This window comes from Lepisma saccharinum, chromosome 7 (genome assembly GCF_977018435.1).
Source record: "Lepisma saccharinum chromosome 7, izLepSacc3.1, whole genome shotgun sequence".
NCBI lineage: Eukaryota > Metazoa > Arthropoda > Insecta > Zygentoma > Lepismatidae > Lepisma > Lepisma saccharinum.
Genome location: NC_139235.1, coordinates 6,981,922 through 7,007,073, shown reverse-complemented (window position 1 = coordinate 7,007,073; position 25,152 = coordinate 6,981,922). Strand labels below are relative to the sequence as shown.

Here is a 25,152-nt window from a genome sequence, read left to right as displayed (position 1 = left end):
GATTTTGATGAAATTCGCTATACTTATAGAACTTTTCATGCTGATTACATAAATGACAACTTTTTTGAGTTTGGCCAAGGGGTTCAGAAATTACGGGTTTTTAAAAATCTCTGTGTACGCCACTTGCGGCTCCACTTTGAATGACACGCATTAGGTTATAAATTATAGTAGCTTCTCTCAGGTTTGCCGTAAAAACTTCAAGTTTGATTTCTTTTGCTCAGGATAGTATAAGCTTTTATTTAAATAAGGTTTCAGATCAGTGTATCAATAATCATGTATTTTATGTATAGTTTCATGTATTTTTTTAGAAAAATAAATGACTAACTTCAGTAGCGTGTAGCGACAGCCACTGTGGTGCAGCGAAAGCCGCTGACTTTTGCTGCCACCTAACGGGGGGAGAAGGAACTTTTTCCGCCTTACCAGACGCGAGGGATTTGACCCCTGGAAGCAGGGGTGAAAGACTGGGGGACGAAAAGAGCTACAGAGGGAGAAGTCAGCCATCTCCAGGACAACGACGGGAGCGGTCTCTTGCAGTATTACTTAGTGTTTGTAGTGTTCATCTAGCTGTAGTGTTCATTTAGAATAAACAACCAGGTAAGCCAACACCCTTTAATTTGGTGATTATTTCCCAAACTGGTGACCCCGACGTGATCGTTTTTTTGGGGGGGCCGTGAATCGTGATTACCCCCCTTTGTGTACCATACCAGCCGGATCGAACAAGTTCACGCTAGACGACGCGCCCAATCCCCCTTTTGTTCTGGACGCACCAACTACACCGCGATGACAGAGGAACTTCAAGCGCAGCTCGACCAACTCAGGCGGGAAAACGAGCAACTCAGACAGCAAGCACTTCAACCGAGGACTCCAGCACCGCACGCAGTACAATCGCAACAGGACTCCGTACATCGAGTGAGTGTGAAGCTCCCCCCATTCTGGCCCGAGGACATGGAATTGTGGTTCTCCCAAGTGGAGGCCCAGTTCACCATCGCCCACATCACCCGGGAGGAGACGAAGTTCGCATACGTCGTGGGACAGTTAGAAGGTCGGTACGCGTTCGAAGTGAGAGACATTATACGTACACCACCGGCAACCGACCCTTACACCCGGCTGCGGACGGAACTCACGCGAAGATTTTCCCTGTCTGAAAATCAGCGATTGCGGCAGATCCTGATGGAAGAAGAAATGGGCAGTCGCAAACCGTCCCAGTTCCTACGTCACCTCCAGTCACTCGCAGGCACCACTCCCATGCGTGACGACTTGCTGCGCACGTTGTGGCTCCAACGCCTGCCCGCTCAAGTTCAAGCGATTCTGCAGGTGCAGTCTTCGGAACTTCCGCTGGACCAACTTGCCACGCTCGCGGACCGCATCGTGGAGGTGAGCCCCCCCATGCTCACCCCCGCGACAAGCAACATCGCCGCACAGTTCGTCTCGCCCAACCCGCCGGCTATCTGCGCGACCGCGACGCCACTCGCGCCCGCCTCCGACACGGTTCGGCTTCTCCAACGCGTCGAGGAGCTAACTCGTCAAGTCGCGTCCCTGCAAAGCGACTTTCGCGCCTTCCGCGGCCGCTCGCAATCGCGTGACCGTACCAGCCCGCGCCGCTACGGCCGCAGATCGCCGTCAAGAGGAAGAGATGAGGGAATATGCTGGTATCACCACCGCTTCGGCGACCAGGCTCAGAGGTGCAACGACCCATGCACGTACGCGCCCGCGACAACAAACACCAACGGCAGCCGCTAGTCGCGGCAAACGGCTGCCGTCCTGGTGGAAGCCGCCTGTACGTGACCGACCGCTATAGCCGCCACCGCTTCCTCGTCGACACAGGGTCGGATATTTGTTGTTTCCCGAGACGTTTGCTCCCGGACCGACGCCATCCGACCGACTACGTGCTCAGTGCCGCAAACGACTCGACGATCAACACGTACGGAATTCTGCCCCTCTGCCTCAAACTCGGCCTGCGTCGCGAGTTTTCATGGCGTTTCGTCGTCGCGGACGTTTCCGTGCCCATCATCGGATCGGACTTCCTGGACCACTTTGAGCTGCTGCCGGATTGTCGCAACAAGCGCCTGCTCGACGGACGAACGGGACTCTCGGCTCCCTGCCAGCCAACGAACACTATGCAACCCAGCATCAAGGCCTTGTCGAACGATTCTTCATACAGCGACGTCCTAGCCGAGTTCCCGACGCTCACGCGTCCCGCCGGCACGCCGCGAGAAGTTCGTCACTCCACGGTTCACTACATCCGGACGAACCCGGGCCCCCCCGTGTCCAGCCGACCTCGCCGCCTAGCTCCAGATCGCCTACAAATAGCCAAGGCCGAATTCGACTCCATGTTGCGCGAAGGCACCGCACGTCGCTCCGACAGCCCCTGGTCTTCGCCGCTGCACATGGTACCCAAGAAAACGGAGGGCTGGAGACCGTGCGGGGACTACCGTGGCCTCAATGCCCGGACGATTCCGGACAGCTATCCAGTGAGGCACATCCACGATTTCAGCAACCACCTCCACGGATGCACCGTCTTCTCGGTCATCGACTTGGTCAAGGCGTACACACAAATTCCTGTCAACCCAGACGACATCCCGAAGACAGCGATCACCACGCCATTCGGGTTGTTCGAGTTCCCATACATGACCTTCGGACTACGCAACGCCGGGCAGACGTTCCAGCGTTTCATCGACGAAGTGCTCTCAGGACTGGATTTCTGCTTTCCATTCATCGACGATATACTCGTCTCATCACGCAACCACGAGGAACACCGCGAACACCTACGCGCCCTCTTCGGACGTCTCTCGGACCACGGCATCCTGATTAACACCCAGAAGTGTGTGATTGGGACCCCCTCCGTCACGTTCCTTGGGTACGAAGTCTCCGCTGCCGGTACACGACCGCTTCCCGACCGCATCGCAGACCTACAGGACTTCAAACGACCAGCCACGGCTCGCGGCGTGCGTCGCTTCCTCGGCATGATCAACTTCTACCGTCGTTTCCTGCCATCTTCTGCCGAACACCAAGCTTCTCTGCATGCTGCCGTCACCCCCCTCCGAGGATCCCAGCCATTCCCATGGACGCCGGACCTGGAACAAGCTTTCGAGGCCTGCAAGACCAGCCTTGCTAACGCCACGCTCTTGGCCCATCCGCATCCCGAAGCCCCGCTGGGACTTTTCACCGATGCCTCCGCCACCTCCGTCGGTGCATGCCTGCAACAGTTCGCCAACGGCTTGTGGCAACCCCTCGCCTTTTTCTCCCGGAAACTCACCACCAAGCAGACCGAGTGGCCACCGTACTACCGCGAACTTCTCGCAGTCTACGCAGCCGTTCAGCACTTTCGTCACATCCTGGAAGCGCAACACTGCACCATATACGTGGATCACAAGCCCATCACCTACGCCTTCCAGCAGCGGCGTGACAAACTACCTCCAGTGCAACTCAACCAACTTTCCTTCATCGCTCAGTTCACCACGGACATCCGCTACATTGAAGGCACCTCTAACGTGGTGGCGGACGCGCTATCGCGGGTGGACGCAGTTCGCGGGAACACCCCCTCCCCCGATCTGCGCTCCCTCGCCTCCGCCCAAGAAGAGGACGATGAGCTCCGTGAGCTCCTGAACGGCGATTGCGATCTCCACCTCCAGCTCATGGACATACCTGGCACCGAAGTCAAGCTCTTCTGCGACACCTCCACCGCGAAACCCCGGCCGTATGTACCCGCCGCATTTTTGATGCCTTGCACGGCCTCAGTCATCCCGGTACCCGAGCGTCCGCGCGCCTAATCGCGTCGCGTTTCGTCTGGCCCAGAGTCAAGCAAGACTGTCGCGCTTGGGCCAGATCGTGCCAAGACTGCCAGCGCACCAAAGTTTCCCGACACGTGCACGCACCATTGGGCAATTTCGTTCCTCCGTCTGCAAGGTTTCAGCACGTGCACATCGATCTGATCGGGCCTCTCCCATCAGCGGGACCCTATAAGTACTGCCTGACAGCCGTGGACCGTTTCACCCGTTGGCCCGAAGCCTACCCCTTGGAACGCATCACCGCGGCGGACGTCGCGACGGCCTTCACATCGTGTTGGATCTCGCGATTCGGTTCCCCCGCCCGCATCACAACAGATCAAGGGCGGCAATTTGAATCAGAACTCTTCCGCGAACTAGGACGGACCATCGGCTCCGAGCGCCATCGCACCACCAGCTACCACCCATGCGCCAACGGCATGGTCGAGCGCTTTCACCGCCACCTCAAGGCAGCACTCATGTGCCACCCTGGCTCCACCTGGATAGAAGCCCTGCCCCTCGTGCTCCTTGGGATTCGCGCAGCCATCAAAGATGACCTCGCAGCATCGCCTGCCGAACTGGTGTACGGCGAACCTCTCCGACTCCCAGGAGAGCTCATCGTGCCACCAACAGCCACCCGGATGGAAGACCCTTCCGACCTGGTTTCCAGACTTCGGCAACACATGGCTCGCCTGCGACCACAATCCGGTTCCCGTCACAATCAACCCAGCACCTTCGTCTTCAAGGACCTGTCAACCTGCACCCACGTCTTTCTCCGTGACGACTCCGTACGAGGCAGCCTCCAACCACCGTATTCCGGACCCCACCAAGTTATAAGCAAAAACGACAAGACCTTCACCCTGCGTCTCAACGGTCGTGAGACCCGCGTCAGCATTGACCGGGTCAAACCAGCCTACACCTGGACGGAGGACGTTCCACCAACCAAGAGTTCCTCAGAGACACCAACGCAGCCCCCCACCAACCAACCACCATCGGCGCAACGGCAAGAGAGTCCGTCACCAAAAGGTGACTACGTCACCCGTTCTGGTCGACGCGTAACATTTCGCCTCCCACACAAGGTGTAACCCTTTTTCTCCGTGGGGGGCTGGTGTAGCGACAGCCACTGTGGTGCAGCGAAAGCCGCTGACTTTTGCTGCCACCTAACGGGGGGAGAAGGAACTTTTTCCGCCTTACCAGACGCGAGGGATTTGACCCCTGGAAGCAGGGGTGAAAGACTGGGGGACGAAAAGAGCTACAGAGGGAGAAGTCAGCCATCTCCAGGACAACGACGGGAGCGGTCTCTTGCAGTATTACTTAGTGTTTGTAGTGTTCATCTAGCTGTAGTGTTCATTTAGAATAAACAACCAGGTAAGCCAACACCCTTTAATTTGGTGATTATTTCCCAAAAGCGAATTTCGTGCAATGCTCCCCCTTCAATTTCCCCCAAATTTTATATGCAGGTAGCTCAGAGTGGGTACTGATGCTTGATGGAAAAATTGGGATGGGCGGTTCAGAGACAGGGTGATAAAAAAATCATTTGCATTAAAAGTTAATCTTATTATTAATCCTTATGTATTTAGCACAAAGTCTGAAGTACAATATGTTTTGAGGTATAATATTCAAAATTTCTGTTCACTATGTGTGAAGGTAAGCATATGCGTAACCTTGCGGGGGCAAAGGGAATCATTTGCCCTCTCCAAAATTTATAAATTAATTAAACCCTACAAATAATAATTGCAGTGGAACCCCGATTTCAAGTTCCTCGATTTTACATTTTCCTGCATTTTACATTCAATCTTGGTGGTCCGAACATAGCAAATTGCTAAGAAATTTTCCTCGGTTTTACATATTCTCGCATTTAAAATTTTTTCAGCTTGGTCTCCTGAATAACGTAAAATCGAGGTTCCACTGTATCTAAGTTAGTTTCGACTGTCTTCAATTTTTAAAAAAAATATAATCATCAACTCTTCACGGAGATACATAGTATGAAGTAAGAATTAATAATACACATTTGTGCTGATTGAAGTTTTTCCAAATGGAGCTTTTCTTGCCACATACCACAGAAAATCTCCTTGTGATGGGGTGGTTGTATCACTTAGAGGACTTGTACAGACATCAACAGTATCAAGTAACAAGTGCAGCAATGAAGTACCAATTCCATAGAAATGACAACAACCCGCAGTACAATTTGTCAGCGATTGCAAAGTACTTACAACAGCACCAGGAAGATTAAGTATGCATTGTTTTGAACTTAGGCTACAGGTTATTTACAGTGTTCGGTAAGTTACTTTTACAAGTAACCGAGTTTCAGTTACTCATTTAAAAAGTAACTCAGTTACAGTTACTGTGAAAGAGACTTACAGTTAATGATCATTGATTTGTGTAAAAATTACAAATTGCGTTTCTAGTACATAATATCTCTTCATATACTTACATCACTACTGCAAATAAATGATGAAACACAGAGTCAACTTTGCTTGAACGATTTTAATTAAGAAATCATTTGTATGCTGACCATGGTATTTTGAATATGGTGTCATTGATTCCACTTGCACCTATTTCTTTCTCCTCCATTCCAAGTTCAACAAAATCCAAAGATCTACTCCTTCAACGATGACTTTTTCCTAGCTCGACAGTCCACGTAAAACACTGAAGTTTTCACATACAAGTAGATATGAATTGAAGTAAAGCGTGGATGAAGTTAGCATGCAACAAAGCATAGCTTCCTTGCCAGGCCAGCAATTCCAAGAAAATCCTTTTACGTAGCATCCAGAGAAGGTACAGATATATTTTTTTTACAGTTGGGAACAGAAAATGTGAACGGCACAATTTATAGTGCATGAAATTTTGGCAATGCATAGAATACAATAGAGTAAATATTTTTCGGTACTATCTTCATGGACGTAACTTGGGAACTATCTTTGGGTTTAGAGAATCATAAATTTTTCCGTCCCATAAAAATAGTGTCAAAGATTATTTGCTAAATACATTTGAAAAAATCACAATAATTACTCCTTTTTCGTTTGTTCCTCAAGTGTCAGGAGGTTCACAAAATATATTTAACTTGTAGGTTTTAATTAATCTATAAATTTTGGATAGGGCAAATAATTCCCTTTGCCCCCGCAAGGTTACGCCTATGCTTACCTTCACACATGGTGAACAGAAATTTTGAATATTATACTTAAAAACATACTGTACTTCAAACTTTGTGCTAAATACATAAGCATTTTTAATAAGATTAACTTTTAATGCAAATGATTTTTTTATCACCCTGTCTCTGAACCGCCCATCCCAATTTTTCCATCAAGCATCAGTACCCACTCTGAGCTACCTGTATATAAAATTTGGGGGAAATTGAAGGGGGGGCATTGCACGAAATTCGCTCTTGAAGTTAGTCATTTATTTTTCTAAAAAAATACATGAAACTATACATAAAATACATGATTATTGATACACTGATCTGAAACCTTATTTAAATAAAAGCTTATACTATCCTGAGCAAAAGAAATCAAACTTGAAGTTTTTACGGCAAACCTGAGAGAAGCTACTATAATTTATAACCTAATGCGTGTCATTCAAAGTGGAGCCGCACGTGGCGTACACAGAGATTTTTAAAAACCCGTAATTTCTGAACCCCTTGGCCAAACTCAAAAAAGTTGTCATTTATGTAATCAGCATGAAAAGTTCTATAAGTATAGCGAATTTCATCAAAATCGGAGATGGTGGGTGACATGGCCTGGATGATTTGACGTGGAATGACCCAAAACATATTAAACACTTAAAATGATACAATAACTGGGTGCGTATCACCGTTGCAAACCGGTTCCTATAGAAGCGACGGTTTTAGGTAATGTAATGGTTCTGCAAATTCTACCTGAAGAAGGAAAAGAAGATTGATTAAACACGAAATGGCCCGTAATACATGCATCTATAGTATGTAGAATGCTTTCTCTTTATTTTATGCTCCCTTTTGTTGTAAAGAAACACTTTGGGCATACTTGTAAACGTGTTTATGAATAGATGGCGCTTGGAAAGTTCCATAGCAATAGCCACAATTTTTATGAGGCACCAATTGCAGTTAACCTAATTTTACACTAAAAAGCAGCATAAATTAAATCAGTTAGACAGTATTGCCAACGTCCGTGGGGGAGTGGTTAGAGCAGCGCTACAAATCCGGGCCTGGGCATGGTTCCCTTCTATATCATCACTCATCCTCATCTTTGTGATTAGCCACAAGTGGCACAAAAGCGAAGTAAAATATAGCAAATCAATAATAACAATAATAATGTTATAATAATTACATTATTTTTATTATTATTATTTAAAATATTATCATAAATATTATTATTAATATTATTATTATTGGTACGTTTATCCTGGTAGTCCCCCCCCAGCCAAAAATTCGTGGTTGCGCCTCTGGACGTGTAGTGGTGTTTTAATGGCCATGGGTTAAAGGGCAATGACTTTTGTAGCTGCCGCCCAATATGTACGAGGGACGTTCCGAAAGTAAGTTTCGTCATTTTTTTCACCGGGAAGCTTTATTACAAAGAGAAGAATACAATGTCGTAAGAAAATACAATCTTTTGGCTATTTTTCCACATAGTCATTGATAGATATTAATGCATTTGTCGTACTGTGAAATCAATTTCAAGGAACCCTCCTGGTAAAATTAGGTGCCCAGCGTTTTAAGGAAGTTCTTCACAGCCTGTTGCACCTCTTCGTTGCTTCCGAAGTGACGTCCCGATAGTGCTGACTTCAACGCAGGAAAAAGGTGGAAGTCTGATGGGGCAAGATTGAGGCTGTAGGCGGGTGATTCAATCTCTCCCATCTCAGACAACGAATGTGTTCTGCAGAGACCCTTGCTGTGTGGAGTCTTGCATTGTCGTCCAAGAACAAAACCCCTCGGACTCAAGAGCCCTGGTCTCTTGCGTCGAATAGCTGACTTCTGTTGCTTAGTGTGTGGCAATAGCGTGCCGCATTGACAGTCTCTGTAGTGAGGTAATCAAACAAAATGACACCCTTCGCGTCCCAGAAATCGAATGAGTTCGGGCACGTCGGTCTGCTACTTATCTCTATTCCTCGGCACTCTGCGCATGCGCCATCGCTCCTCTGCACTCGCTCCTCCCGTCGTGAATTCAGGAAAGACTGTCCTTTGTTATGGCAATTTGTTTTCTCACTTTGTAGTACAGCTTCCCTGTGAAAAAAATGACGAAACTTACTTTCGGAATGTCCCTCGTAGCTACATCAAAGGTTCGCTTTTAGTTTTTGTCTTCGACATGTTTGAGCAGAGGCGGCGCCAGGGGGGCGCGAGGGGTGCTTGCGCACCCCTTAAATTTCTTCCGCACCCCCTTCAGCATCCCCTACGTACAATTGAAAACACTATTATGTCATGTCGTCATATTGAGCGCCGAATGTTAGGTACTGAAGTAAGACCGGTATTATTGCAACAGGCAAGCACTGAAAGAGATTCCGATATACACACTTTCCTGTACTGGAGGCAGCATCTATAAAGATCACCGTCCGTTTTTTAATTTCGTCACCATTGGTGTTTTGAATATTTCTTATTTTGTTTCTTCAAGTGGTCTGTTTGGTTTCCGATAATTGCCTACAGCTTAATGTGACTTATGTGTTTTCTTTTCTCTTTTGCATTTTTGATAAACGGTTTATTTTCCGCCTGCTTGTTCTTCCTCGCACTCAAGCAAAAATTCCATCTGCTTTCAAAGGTATCACCAGGTCGTGCTCGGGAAATTGTATTTAATGCGAGTTGTAACGTGAAGGGTAGTTTTCTTGTTAATACGCTCTATATATTTGTTGCACGTAACATGTCTAGTAAACGTACAAATTCAGGCTTTTTCAAAAACTGTTAGGATGAGACCCAATGTTCACGAATAAATTTTACAGTTCGTTGGGATAGTGCGGCAGGAGGGATTTCAAGAAGACGAAGTTGATGTGCACTTCGCGTTTTGTCCTGAAGTGGCGGATGGAAGGTACGTACAATGTACTATGTATTTTGTACCTTCATTGGTTACATTGAAAAGGTTCAAAAATTGTGTTTTAAAGGCAAGGATAATTATGTGGCCACGGTGGCTCAGTCGGTAACGCGTCTGACTACCATGCTAAAGGTCCCGGGTTCGATCCCCGGCCGGTTCAAATCCGGGAACTTTTCTAACGGTGGAAGCGGCCCCGGCGCCTACCCAGCGTCGAATAACATGGGTACCTGGGGGAAACCCTGGTGGGTAAAGGCGGTCAGGGGCGTGATGCTGATCACATCACCCCCACTCACGACCGGATCAAGAAAGTGTGGGGCGTTACCCCCACACCCCCTATACACCTTCATGGCGTGGTGCTATGCACAGGGGAACACTTTACTTTACTTTTTAAAGGCAAGGATAATTTCATTTTGTATTTCACTTCATAGTTCAATAAGACTGCAACGTGTATCTGAATGTTTACACTGTATAACCACTTTCTTGGATTATGAGACTTAATACATATCATCATGGACGTCGAGGGAGAGGTTAAGAGGGGCACAGCCTCTCTGGAAAATGGACGTCAATCTAAAGTTATATACTTCACACATATAATTTCATTTCAGTCAGTAATTTATGTTAATCAGAGGCGACGATTAGGGGTGCAGTTGCCCCCCGCTCTTGCTCTTTTTGCTATTTTTGACCCCGCACTATGCTACCTTATTTACCAAAGGAAAGTAAACTGTCCTTCCCCCCCCCCCCATCTTGCTCACCCAATTTTGATAGGTTGCATGCGTGTTTCATGTTTTCTTTATTTTCAGCACCCCCTCAGCACCCCTAGATGATTAATCCTGGCACCGCCGGTGTGTGATAGATCAAGGGGACATCTTTGCTCTTAATTGACAGTTTATTGGTAATTTACATCGTCGATCGAACAAGCAGAAAAATCAACAACTAAACACTCAGCTAACTGATGGAATCTATGATGTTACTGCGATGTGAGCCGAATTTTGACTTGTGCAAATTCGGAAAGCTTTACTTCCGATTTAACATTGAAACTTAGTCATCCTGCTTAAAATACTAATATAAAGTCAACATCAGGAGATGTGTGCTTGTCAACCGTTTCATCGCATTGTGGAACGCCATTTGTGGAAGACTTCGAAACATGGACCTTATTCCCGACAGCCAAATACGTACAAAATAGGGGTAATTACGTTGTTAAATTTCCAGAAGGAAGGGCTATTGGCGTCATTTTGTCGTTCATTGACATGCATTGCCGTCACTTGTCAACAAAAGTCACGGCAGAAGCTCCACGCGACAGCTTTTCTCCTTCAATTAAACCATCATCCCAATTAACATCAATCACGCATGTTCCGCCCGATGGCTATCGCCCGATACGTAAGCTTCTTTAGCCAGCGTTGAGGGAAGCTTTCGAACTGTGGAACAGATGGCAGTGCGTGTCACTTTTAGTTTAAATAACGTACCGGGGATCACGGTACCATTCTATCTGGTTTTTAAATTGCATGTTGAGTTGCGAGATTGTTTTACAAGCCGTTTGGATTAGTTTGTAGTTGCTTGACAACATATCAGCTGTTATTACTGTAAGCTAATGATCCAATTGCTTCCATGAACTGCAAGTATACACTAAAGGTAATGCGAGTAAAATGTTCATTATGAGTTGACTTTTTTGGTGATGTAAATGAGCCGCTGTCCTATATTTGGAACTTATACCATCAATATTATCATGATCTTTCTTGATGCTTATTAAACCATATCCCTTGGACGAATTTACTTTAGTGCAACCTATACATACAAATTTAGTTACCTCACTTCGAGGTTCACCTAAAATTACAAGTCTTGCCACCAGTCTTCTACTTTTCGCTTTCAAATTATTGTAAACTTGTAAATGCGAAGAAAGTTTCGTGAACACTTGACACATTTGCAAATGTATAGACGGGCAACCATTGCGACTAAAGAATAACAAAGAACTGATATTTTCTACATTTCTTTCTTTTGGACCCAGAATATAATTTGCAAAGAATCTGAACTCAGTTTTTTTGGGGCTCATGTTTCTATTTAAAGATAATATGTTAATGGCTTGTTCTTTGTTCTTTCTGTTGTAATTCATTGCCAAGATTGCGTGGCAAGAAATTCAATTATGAATTTTGATCATAATAATGTCCTTGTACATTTCCAGTAAGCTTAACCAGTGTCATTGTGCACAACAGGATGTGGCAATGTTATAAAACCAACACAACATATTTAAATGCCTTAAAATACTATTTGGCGTGAAAGGAGTTTCAACTTTACAAACACACAGAACTATCGTAAGGTATTGTATAATTTGTTAACTTTTCTCAACTTATTTCTCAGTTTTTGATAAAGCTCAGTGTTGCAGTTTGGTTTCAAGGCAGAAAAAAATCAGCGTGACTCAGATTCGTTGCGTACAAAAAACTCCAGAAGAAACAAGTGACAGGCGACTTCCTGTGTTAAGTTTATGGATTGTTACAAGAGCTTCATTACAAAGTTGCTTCTAAAATTCCAAGCGTATTCGGACTTGACTCCTTGGTGATGCTCCTTGAATTACAATGATGGGTTAAAAGAAATGACGCCTAACGTTTCGGAATCTTTAGGATAGCAAGTCCTAACTTGAACCTTAAAAACAGTGCAATGGCCCTTGTAACATGATATTCCATTGTCATATCCTAAAGGAGGGAATACGTTTGATCTCCCGCTTGATACTTATGTTTCTCGATATTGATGCGAACAATTCTCCACTGATCACCAAGTGATTCAAAGCAATACGGTACGCACACGAAATTGCCCGAGTCCACTGATAGCAAGATAATCAAATCATAAACTTCTGGAGGAAATTAGATTAGATTTTCGTTAATCTCACTCAGGAACTGCAGGAGCCGTGAGAATGAAATGAACCAAATCTTGGTGCAGCAAGCGATATCTCACGAACTATAACAGCTATAAATATGCATACGGATGAATATGTTATTTTGCGTCGCTTTTCTGCACATTTGGCTAATTGCGATGAGTCAGACGAACAAGAATGCTCATTTTTATGTGAATCTACACTAACGGCTTGTAATAATGATCCCGTTGAAAGTCGTAAAACGCGTTTATCACATTACAACCCTGCCTTAGAGTCACAAGTACAATATTTATCTCGCATTACAAAAAGGAATAGAAACATGGACGTTAAGAAGGAAATATATTGAAAAACAGAAAAGATTCGTTTCATTTGAAAATTTTACTATTCAAACTTAACAAAATAAATGTTTAAATTTTTTGTTAAGAAAACACGGTTACACATGTGAAACATGTTGCTGAGATATTTATTTTCAACAACCCAGCACATTTTCTTTCCGTGTTGAACATATTCCTAGCATGCACGTTTCCTCTGTGGATTACATATTTCTTCTTGTCACGTTGCTCTGCATCGTATCTTTTTATGGTTCTCCTTGGTGGAGTAAATAGTATTATTTTACTTTTCCATGACGTATTTGGGTCTTAGATTGCAAATAACGCCAGATTTTCAAGGCCAAGAAACTGCAAAATGTGTTCATTTCTTTGCACTGTGACGCGATGAACAAAACAAAATGCCAAATCTTGTTGCCTTTTGCACAGTTCTATCTCAGCAATAAAGCAAGCTGTGATTCTGAAACTGTTCTCATTTCAAGCCTGCCTCCCCTCTACGTATCACTTCTTACTTGCCCCAAAAACTTCATTCTGTAGCAACATGACTGCAATATTTTTTCTTTCGTGTTAAAATAGATCCGAACGGAAGCCATATTCCAACACAATGAAACAATTCTTGACGCCGTACGCTACGAAGGAAGTAGCGGTTAGGGGAACAGGAAACTGCAATGCCAATGACTTTGCCGTTTCCACATTTGACAGCCTCCATTCCTGCCTTCTTTTTTTCTCCCTGCACACGAAATGAGATAACAATATAAGAGTTGCCAGGTCCTACGTCTTGTTTGTGTTCTGGAAGTTTGTGTAATAACACACTTGGACATTAGTGTTCCTAGGCGTTTCAGCTGATCACTTATCCTCATCGCCCTGTTTCTTTCTCTCATTCCATTTTAATTTACTCTTCTCCCCATCCTTTTTTCTCTTCCACCCTCTTTCTTATTATTTCCCTAACTCTCTTTTACCATGTTTCTGTACTCTCTTCTTCTTCCTCATTTTCTTTCCTCTGTTTTTCATCATTTCCTATTCTCTTTCACTGTTTTACGCCTTCTTTCCATTTGCTCTCTTTCTATATTCATTCTCTTCTTGCTTTCTTTTACTAACTTCTTTCCATTCTTTGTTTCTCTCTATCTCAACCTCTTTCTCATTCTTGTTCTATCTTTCACTCTCTTTCACATTCTTTCCTCTCTCTTTTTCTGTTCATTCTCGCCTTAGATCTTTCTTTCACTCTTTTCATCTGTCTTTCCTTTTTATCAGCCTACTTTACTTTCTCTACTGTCCCTCACTTCTCTTCTTTCCTCTCGTTGTTTCCCTCTCCCTAATTCTCTTTCACTTCCTTTCTCATTAGACGAAAAATTTACAGAAACGGGACATAAGAAGAGAAATATACAAGTTGGGCAAGGTTGCCACATTTCTCCTTTGCAAAAAATCAAATTTCTGGAGAGAGTCTACGAGGCCACAGTTACGGCAACACTGTCCTATGGCATCGAACTATGGGTCTGGGAGGGAGGGGAAACTGTAAACGTCGTACAGTCTAGATTCCTAAAACAAGGGCTAGGAGTAACGAGGGGTACGGCAACATGTGGGGCACTTAGGGAAATGGGAAAATTAAGAGAGGAAGTGGATGCCAAAATGAGGAGCATTAAATACTGGGCAAAACTGATCACCATGGAGGGGGGAAATTTGAAGAAACTCTGTGTACAATCAGAGATAAGTGGGGGTAGTGGGAGGGAATGGGTAGCAAAAATAAAGACCGAATTATACCGTATAGGGCTGGGATGGGTGTGGGAAGAGGGAATAGAGGGGAGAATTGATATGCAGATGCTAGGGGCCATACGTGCCAAACTGGAAGACATTATCAAACGGAAAATTGTGGGAGAATGCGACGCAAAAATATCGTTAACATCAGCAAAAATAGTGGGTACGGATCGAGAATGGGGAAGGAGGAACTACGTGGATTTGTGTGGGGCAAAATAAAGGTCTGGATTGGCCTGGTTCAGACTGGGGGATGGACACAAGTTAAACTAAAACGGGATGACGGGAACGTGGAATGCCCGCTATGCGGTGAAGTCCAGATGAAATTACACATTCTCCTCCAGTACAATGAAACAGGGGAGGCAAGACAAAAATATATCAGGGAAATAAATGAAGCTAACATTGAGAATATAATGGCAACCGTTATTAGGAGGGAGAGACCGAGAGGGGGGGAGGCGCAAATAAGTAATCTGGGAACTTTCCTACACTACGCCTGGGTAAAGAGAGCAAAGAAGCTCGGTGGGGATAGCGAACATGTGTGAAAGGGGGGGGGGAGCTGTACCTGCTACTAAATAAATAAATTAATGTGAGAAAATTTATGAATCACACAGGTAACAGTGCAAGTGTAGTGAATGAGTTGGAATGAAATAGTGTTTGTGAACTCCCAAGCAGTGTGAGTGTGGAAGTAGACTGAGAGGAGGAAGGGTGTAGGAGAATTGTACTATTTGTTTTTCATCCTTGTATGGTATGTACAGCTGTAAAGGCTTATACTGGAAATAAATTATATTCTATTATATTATATTATATTCTAAATAAGCACAACTAACACTCAACAGTGATATGTTTTAATCCTCTCATCTCGAGCTTTCTTGCTCCATATTATCATTTTTGTTGCTCTTCTCCCCTTCTCTCCCTCCCTCTCTCTCATTATATTTCACTCTCTTTCTTTTGTCTTTCATTATTTTTCACTCTGTTTTCTTTCATTATTTTTCACTCTTTCTCCTTTCTCTTTCATTATTTTTCACTCTCTCTCTCTTTCTTTTCTTATTCGTTATCTTTCATTCTCTCGTTTCTCTTTCATTACCTTTCATTCTCTCTCTTTTGTCTTTCATTATATTCACTCTATCTCTTTCCTCTTCCATTATCTTTCACTCTCTTTTTTCTGTGCTTATTTCTTCATTCTCCCTCTCTTCTCAATGCTCTTTTCTATATCTACTCCTCTTTCTCATCAGCCAAAAAAAAATGACAGAAAAGGGACGTAATCAAGAAATACAAATACAAATTTGCGCTCTGGATATTTGGGTGAAAGTTATATCGAATGCGTGCCAGAATAAACATTTCCGTATTTTGGTCATGGAGTTAATTTTCTCCTCTTCTTTTTTATCTCGGAAATGTTATGACTAAAGACCATCTCAGATAACGAACCGCGGATAGCTGCGTTGTCGTTTGCGGTGCAACATCTCTTTGTTATCACATGCGTAGTAAGACGGGAAGAAAATGGAGTTCCTTGCATCACACATTTGATGACGCAAGGGACTGAATTTTCTTCAAGGTTTTTGCTGGGATAACAAAGTCCCCAACAAGGGGAAATTATAACTTATTAATAATGTGATAGTGTTAACAAATTTCAAACGGCGAGATTGTGCTGTGGGTCATATTTAAGAAATGTTTGGGTTTCTAATACGCAATGATTTCTTACATCAGTGACCTCAAATTCAGAACCTTAGGTCGCATGTATGGGGACGACAATCTACAGCTCCAAAATTTCGAGAGCCTACGTTCCTTCAATATGAATACGTTTATACGTAACTCAGTTCTGCGTAATTCTGTTTTATACGTAAATTACTGTAGCTTCCGGCAAACTATAATTTAGATACGTGTTAATTAAATCTTACTTGTACGAAATGCATTTATATGTAATTCGGGTTATACGTACTCATTTTCATAAAATACTGTTCATCTGTACGTAACGAAGTTGCAACAATGTCACAGAAGTGGCAGTCACAGTTGCTACTGGTCGGCCCTGGAGAACAGAAAGAGGAAATGTTACACGCTTGACCAGAAAGTAACATTTATACAGGAATTGGATTCTAATCCACATAAAACTACGCGTAAAATGAAATAACTGCAGATTTAGGCATCGCTATTTCAGACGATTTTTTTTTTAAATTGAGTACTAAAACTATAAAACTATAGTGTCTACTGCAGTATTTCAGTATCAAGGTGTTAATTAATATAAAGTGGTAAACGTAATGTTTTTAAGAATCAAACTTTTAGATTCGTGAATTTACAACTTTATGACAGAAATCACCTGTATTACAGTATTTTAATAATGATAAGACACTGTATCTAAATCTTATTTGTAAGTAATTTTTAGTTTATTATTTTCTCTTCACCTTGATGTACGTATAACTCAGGTTCAACTGTATTCGCAGTGCGTTTCTATGGAATAGTGTGTTACATATGCAACATCCTCGTTGAAATTAATGCGGAAACAGCACTTGCTTTCAATGTCCGTCATATCCATGACACATTTCACTATTTTCAGAATGGAAATTTGCCGCATCCCCATCGTCCAATCAGAACGCACCATTTGATGGCGTGACTCCCTTGATGTGATAGTGAGTGAATCATCATTTCAACGTGGAAGAAGAACGATGCTTGATAACAATAATAATCATTACATAATTACGTATTATTTACGTAATAATCCTACTCGTAAACATGTACACAAATTAAGTTTATGTACCTTTTCTTATTTTAGTTCTTGTACAGTGGGATCCACTAGTATTGCTTAGCAAATTGTCCATGACTATTTTCATTAATTATTCTCTTACATTCTGTGTGTTTTTAAGCGATTGATTTTTATGTGCAGAAGTTGTCAACAGCTTGTTTTGAGTTTTCTTTTAATTCTTGAAGCTCTCATTGGGTCAAATAAAGAGCACGAACATGGTGATGAACAATTTGCACGGTAATACTCATGGGTACCACTGTACATGGATAACAAATTGATTTGTAGAGTTTTGATTTTGATTCTAGAGGCCTTAAATAGTAACTGTAAAATGAACCACTGTAAATTAACTGTAACTGTGAGAGTTACATTTTGAGCAACTAACTTTCCGAAGATTGGCGTAAACCAGTGATGAATTCAGGTTGTGTACCGGGGGGGGGGGGGGGAGGCAAAATGGCCTCCGGAAATAGAAAAGGCCCCATCGAAAATGTCAATTATCTGGTAGAGCTTTAGAACAATAGCTGAGAAATTTGGCAACCGTGAGTTTCTTTAATTTAATTCAACGTAGAACGTACTTTTCTTGCTTTTTCGTAATAATAAACACTGTTTGAGTCCTCTTTATATCAAAATAAATTGTGTCCGTCATTGAAACTCAACAATGGACATAGAGCAGCAGGGCTGGTGCAATATAAGCTTCTACTGTTCAACTACTTGCAAGTATGTTAACGGTTAGTCAGTAGGGATCAGGGGTGCTCATCCCCCCCCCCACGGCCTATGACGCACTGCCCCCAAATGGCCTCCCCCCATTTATGCCGAATTAATTACTCAAATTATTTTGGTCAGACAAAATATGCGGAACAATATAATACAGACATATTTAAGCAATATATGTTTAGTTTAGGTACTGTTGGCTCACTTTCATGTTTGCTAACATGAAACGCTCACTGCCATTCTTAGTGTACTGAACCTTATTCTTAACAGTTTGTCTGCTTGACTAACCTTGTATTAATGCGAATAGCACGTCCCCCTCCATCCAAACCGATTCTAGAGGAATAAGAAGTGGTGTTTCATTTCAACCCTAACGCCGCGATCACCCATTGGTAGGTAGAAAAACTGTACATAATCAAAACTAAAGATCAGTAAGTCAATCAAACGAAACGATTCCCCCCATTTTTATGTGAAAATATATTAGAATTGGTATAAAATTTTGTCCCCACCAAAAAATTCCCATGACGCAGGCGCGTCATGAAACACCCCTGTGGGCACCACTGGTAGGGATGGACGATATCGGAAATTTGATATCGCGATATATCGTCAAGAAAATATCGTTACAGACGATATGTTTTCGTATCGTGATATTAGCGATATATCGATTCCACGATACATATCGCAAAATATCGTGACGATATATCGCTGACACGATGTATATCGCAAAATATCGTGACGATATATCGCCGGGACAACATATCGCCCAACGCTATTAGTCACTCAATGATGATGACGTGTTTGTGCAGTCTTATCCAAATTTACACTTAATTTAATTTAATTTTATTGCATTACAGAGATAAGAGACAATTTAATAATATTAGTATTGTTTCTATTAGCATCCCTGTGACAACTCTTCCCTCCCCCTGGAAGTTTGATATCTCTTCCTGAGGATTCAACACTGCGTACGACAATAGGAAGTTTATAAAGTTAACTGACGCAATTATTTCCAAGATGTGCAAACCGTTTGTGTTTTGTCTTTTGCCAGCGACCGCAGAGAACAACGCCCTCTATTAACGGCACCAACAGGTTCCTCAACGAAGACAATATTTGACTCGCCTTGGCGGAAACTGACCGAATCAAAATTCATAACGCATCCTGTCCACCTCGCGGCTGAACATGTTTCGACTTGTCCGCATCACGTGACACGTAGTTCCAACGTGTAACCGGCGGTACGCCTTGCGCATATGGTTACTCACAACCTCTTCTAATGTAGAAAGACAATGACCATATGTGTTGAACCTTTAATTCCGAACGAAAAACGAGTTGCATCAGAAAAGCATTGGTGTTGGAAAAATACTGTGATTTAACTCAAAGTTTGTAAAGGCTTTAGTTCCCTTTTTCTCCTATAGGTTAATCGGGACTGGGCCCTTTGTTCAAGTGGGATACAATACACTGTGAACAGTGCCTCCAACGGGGTTTGAACCCAATGCCTTTTGACTACAAGGCAATACTCAGGCAGGTTCTATGCGATTACCTCATTGTCACATTTGGGACGCTGAGGCGCAGCGATGGGGCTGCTACCCCCCTCAGTTTTGGAAGCATAATAATTTTCCTACATTTTAAATCATTAGCATGCAGTGGCGGTGATTGGGTTCCAATACTTGGGGGCAAGGACAGTTTAATTCCCTTTGTAGATAGGGTTTAGCATAGTGCGGGGCTCAAGTAGCAAAAAGTGGGGAGGGGGCAACTGCCCCTTCCCGTAATCGCCGCCACTGTTGGCATGTAATGTTAATTGGACATTATCCATTGTCTAGTGCTTTAAACTATACTTATTCTAACACTCTTCCCTTGTCTTTAGGTGAAGAAATTACTTTCATGGTAACGACAGGCGATACGTGTCGCTTTAGGATTTCACCAATCGAACGCAGCCTTGCTCGGCCACGATATTCCCAAGCCGGCAACCTCCGACGCCAGGGGTCCCAGGTTCGAGTCTGGCCTGCGCATGAGTTTGCTTTGCGAGTGTTCCTTTATCATTGTTATCATATCATTCCTCATCTTCACGATTAGCCAAAAGTAGCAGAAAAGCAAAGTTAAATAAACAAAATCCATCAAAACCAAGCGACGCATGTCGCGTGTCGTTTCGGTCTGAAATCTCCCTTAGAGGTGGCTGTTTGATCGATCTTAAACAAACAATACACAAATGTTCTGATCCAAAGTACACGTATTTTCTTATCTCTCCCGTTTTGACAATTTTTGAGAGGGCATTACGAGATAGTCACGACAAATAACATTACAAGGTAAACAGTTTTGGCTGAGGCGGAACTTCCACTTAAATCGCGTGATACTTTCGTTTGACGTAACTGTTTCAAATTACACATGTTAAGTATTTGACCAAATATATAACTGAAGTGACATCAGAGTCGAACCACCCATCTGACGCAAGAGAATAAGCTGTTTGTTATTGCCTAGATCTCGGATTTTATGCTTTAACCTATTTTTCCTTTACAGGTATAGCCTATAAGAAATAATAAGTTATGTCAGCGTTTCGTTAAAAAACGCAACAACTGATGAAGTTTTATAGCGCCTAAAAAAACTATTTTGCTTATTAGAACCTATTTTAGGTTTATACGCCTAAATCAAGCCTTTTTCTAGGTTTTTATATATTTTTAAAGGTTTTAGAGGATTTTTACGTCACACAGAGCATTTGCTTCGTTTTGGTCACGAAAAAATTCAATGACGAACGTGTTTGAAAAAATACTCTCTGTCGATTTCCCTTCCTCCGAGTGGATGGTGATTTTTCAAAGCTCTAAACAGAGCAAAATGTCTGGTGCCACTGTTACCTGTACAATCCAAAGTGGTCTGATATGTGTGGTCTTGCTCACGCTTACGTCACTTCGATGCTTTGTGGCATTCAGGCCTTGCAAACTAACATTTCAGGATTGAAGTTTGCACCACTGGCTATGTTTTTGTTGCAAGATTATTTTCAGCATATAAGATGGTCCTTACAGACAAAAATTGTGGAGTTTCACAATGCATAACATGAAAGATTGTTGCCTAACTATACGGCGAAGAGTGGATTTAATAGGAATTTCCAATGGTAAGTTCTGCCATCGCTGTAGGGTTAGACAAAACACACAATGTTATACAAGATAGTGCATATTTCAGGATATATGTGTCTCATTTTCATTGCCGATGACTATACCTAATCAGCATTTTTCCGGAATTTTGAACTATTTTAAGTTTATTTGAATCTACTTCAAGATTTTTCGAGCCTTATTAAAGATTTTTAGAACCTATTTTAGGATTTTTAGAACCTATTTTAGGATTTTTAGAGCCTATTGTAAGATTTTTAAAGCCTGTTTTAGGATTTTTAGAGCCTATTTTAAGATTTTTAGGACCTATTTTAGGATTTTTAGAACCTATTTTAGGATTTTTAGAGCCTATTTTAAGATTTTTAGAGCCTGTTTTAGGATTTTTAGAGCCTGTTTTAGGATTTTTAGGACCTATTTTAGGAACCTAAAAGCACACTTTTTAGAACCTAAAAATCCGACGTCTAGATATTAGCATTACTTTTATGCCACTTTCTGCCAATCGCGGCGATGATTATGAGTCATGATTAAATTAAATTTACGGACACTCGCAATAAACACCCAGGAACATCGGTGGTGAAAAATTTACGTTAGAGGTATTCCTTCTTTAACCTTCTGGAACCTGAGGTTCTGCCCCCACCCCCTCCCACCCCACCCCCACGTTACACTGTTGGTATTTAATAAATGTCATTATTCCCGTATTGCAAGATGGAAACATTTCTAAAATCAAAAGAAGTCTTATTATTTATTCAAAAAAGAAATCAGCATTACTTAGCTTTGTTTGGAAGTAAGTTTGAAAATAGTTGATACACTTTAATGAGTCGAGTAATATGATACTGTATAATGATCCATGAAAATCTTATGCGTTTAGATGCTTGTTTGAAGCTACAAATTGTACACATCTTACATTTGCACAACAATGTTCTTTCCTAAGACTCTACATTCTCTCAAGGGATAAAACGTGTTACGTAATGAATTACCGGTGGATGTTAGTTAAATGTCACCTTCACATACTTGGATATCTCAACTAAGACCATTAAAACCACCTACCTCTGTTCTAAAAATAAAAAAAATAAAAAGAAGAAAATTAGATAAATATGACAATGATACGAATGTGTTGTGATACATGAGTCACCCAACATTACAGAATGTAATGCTGTTTCAAGTGCCACCTGTTGGGTAAAAACTGAAACAAACCTATCGTCAATATTTATGAGGTTTAGAGGTTTTCCTGAGTTTGTAAATGTATTGGCTTGATAATTTGTAATGTAACGAGATACCTCCCGGATTCCCGGGCTAGTGTCAGATTACAGTTCCCTGACTCGCAGGGTAGAAATAATTATTCAGGGGGGGATTAAATATTTTGTTGTTAAGGGGGATGGAGAAATGTTAAGACAAGTGAGTCAAATTTAAATACACAGGCTCGCTAAAACGAAGTATGGATTTCAATCTCTGATCTTTTTCTGTATCTCTTTCCCCCCCTCTCTCTCTCTCTCTCGGATTCTGCGACGATTGAGTGCTAAAACTGGTTGGGAGGGAAGGAATTTAGCATTAAGAGAGCAAAGATGGGGAGAGACAACTGCCCCCACGACCCCCCCGCCTAATCGCCAACACTGCTAATATCCATCAAACATACATCCACAGGCTCTGCACCAGCTTGCTTAAAAACTTTTTTTTTCCTTAAAAAGAAGTAGAATGCGAAAGAAAACTTAATGAAAATTTGCCGAGCAATGCTTTTGCAACTCAGTACAGTCACGGACACAAACCCATGGAAAGTCAATGAGACGTTACTATCCAGAAATGTCCGCGATTGGCAATTTAGCTAATCATCCTTACAAATAAATAACAAAATAAGCAGAAAATCCCAAAATAAGACATCTACCAGAAGATAAATAAGAAAAATCCCGAAGTTTTAAACACTAGTCCAATCTCAACACGATTCCATGAAAGTACATTATTGGAAAGAGTACGTTGCAGATTTGACCGATAGGTGGAGCGATTATCAGATATCGAATGCTATCTAATTATCTATTAGACCATTACTATTATAGTTTCTTTCCTTGAAGTAGATAAGCAGAGTAACATGTTGAAAATAATTACTTAATTATGCAACAAAATGTTCATAGATATACCTATATGATAAGATGTATCGTTGAAGTTCAATGGCATGCGTTTCATTTCCGTACATTAATGCAGGAAAACAAATTGCAGGGCAATGACACGAAAAGTGTCTGATGAGGTTCTATCCTTCAAAGTTTAATGTTACGTCAGTTAGTAAGATTTTAGGCTTGGCTGGACTTTTGCCTACCTACGCCTTTTTCGAACAAGCACTATGATACTCCAAATTCTCAAACTTCTTGGAATTGCTTCTTATTCACATGAAATTTCGTGTGCTGTTGTCTAGATATCTGTAGAAAGCAAGCGTATGTAGCCACGAAACTACTGCGAGTCATCAGGCCCATACTCAGGATCCGCGTGTGTGTGCATATACATACAGTGGCGGCTATTTGGGGGGACCTGGGGGCAGTTGCCCCCGACTATTCGCCAGTTTTACCCCTGTACTATGCTTAATGCTTGTCTACCAAGAGAAAAAAAACTTCCCTTGCCCCCTTCCCCAGCTTTGGCACCCAATTTCCGATAGTCAGAAGTATTCGGATAGTTCTGAGTTTCGCAAATTAGAAGTGTTCTCATATTTCCTTTATTTTCTTATACCAGAACCAGTGGCGGCGATTAGGGGAGGCGAGGGGGCCATTTGCGCCCCCACTTTTCGCCACATTTGCCTACGCACTATGCTGAACCATATCTACAAAGGGAAATATACTGTCTTTGCCCCCCCCCCAGTTTTGGCATCTTATCCCCCCCGGTTTTGGAACCCAATCGCCGCCACTGACCAGAACCATTAAACAACCACGATAATTCTGTGTTTAGAAAATAATATGTTATAAATTAGATTATACGCATTAGCAATTATTATTATTATTACAATAATTTTAAATCATAGCCCGCTACGATCCTTCGCAGGAGATTTTCACCTGGAGGCGATTGGGTGCCAAAACCGGGTGGCAAGGACAATTTACTTTCTCTTAGTAGGCAAGTTTGAGTGTTTGTTTCAGGTCCACTTGTACGCACATATACACTAATTGGGACTGGATCTGCACTTTAAAGTGGGATCCGAACCACCATGTGCCTCCACCGGTTCTGGGTAGACAAGGCTTAGCATTAAGAGTCCATAGTGCAGGAGCAAAGGTGGAAATAGTGGGGGAGGGCAACTGCCCCCCATACCCCCTCCCACCGTCGCCACTGCTGGTAGCCTTGCATCAATGGTTATAAAACTAAAAGTACACAATATCGCAGACTGCAGACTTCTGGAGATTGCCTCTCTACACATGGGCGTAACTTGAACCGTAACTTCGGAGGGGCAAAATAGAATTGGTGGGGGTCAAACTTGGGACTTAATTTGGGGGGGGGGCAGAATCAAACTTGCAGAATCAACAAGTTTTCCATCCTGTAGAAAGTCCAGAACTATTTTGCTAAGTACCTTACATTGCGCAATCATAAAATATAATCTTCAATACTCTGTTACTCAGGTCCCAGGAGGTTAAGAAAAGTAGGCTATCCTTAGTTTTTAAATTTAGTAACCTTAATATTTTTGGGGGGCAAGTGCCTCCCTTGCCCCGCCAAGTTACGCCTATGTCTCTACACAACAAACACATTCACTTATGCAAGGACAAAAATTCAAATTTTTACGAGTTTGAAAAATCGTCGATGTTATTTTCGTAGCTTTTATAGGTTCACATTAAAAAAAATCATGGCTCGAGAGGGGGGGGGGGCATGATCCCCATGGCCCTTCGCTTGGGTACGGGCCTGTGGCGAGTTCTCCTTGAACAAGAAATACTTCCCTCATAGAGCCTTAATACCAGTAGTATTTTTAC

At 42.7% G+C, this 25,152-nt stretch overlaps 1 protein-coding gene across 1 annotated transcript; it reads left to right on the top strand.

The window, feature by feature from the left end:
• Nucleotides 1-780: 780 nt before the first annotated feature.
• LOC145990077 (uncharacterized) lies at nucleotides 781-1,740 on the top strand. Its single transcript, XM_083125731.1, has one exon. It carries the CDS (start codon nucleotides 781-783, stop codon nucleotides 1,738-1,740), a length of 960 nt encoding a protein of 319 aa, XP_082981857.1.
• The last annotated feature ends 23,412 nt before the right edge of the window (nucleotides 1,741-25,152 follow it).

What these genes read in the sequence shown, in the direction of transcription:
- LOC145990077 (XM_083125731.1), top strand. Translation starts at nt 781, where the DNA reads ATGACAGAGGAACTTCAAGCGCAGCTCGACCAACTCAGGCGGGAAAAC.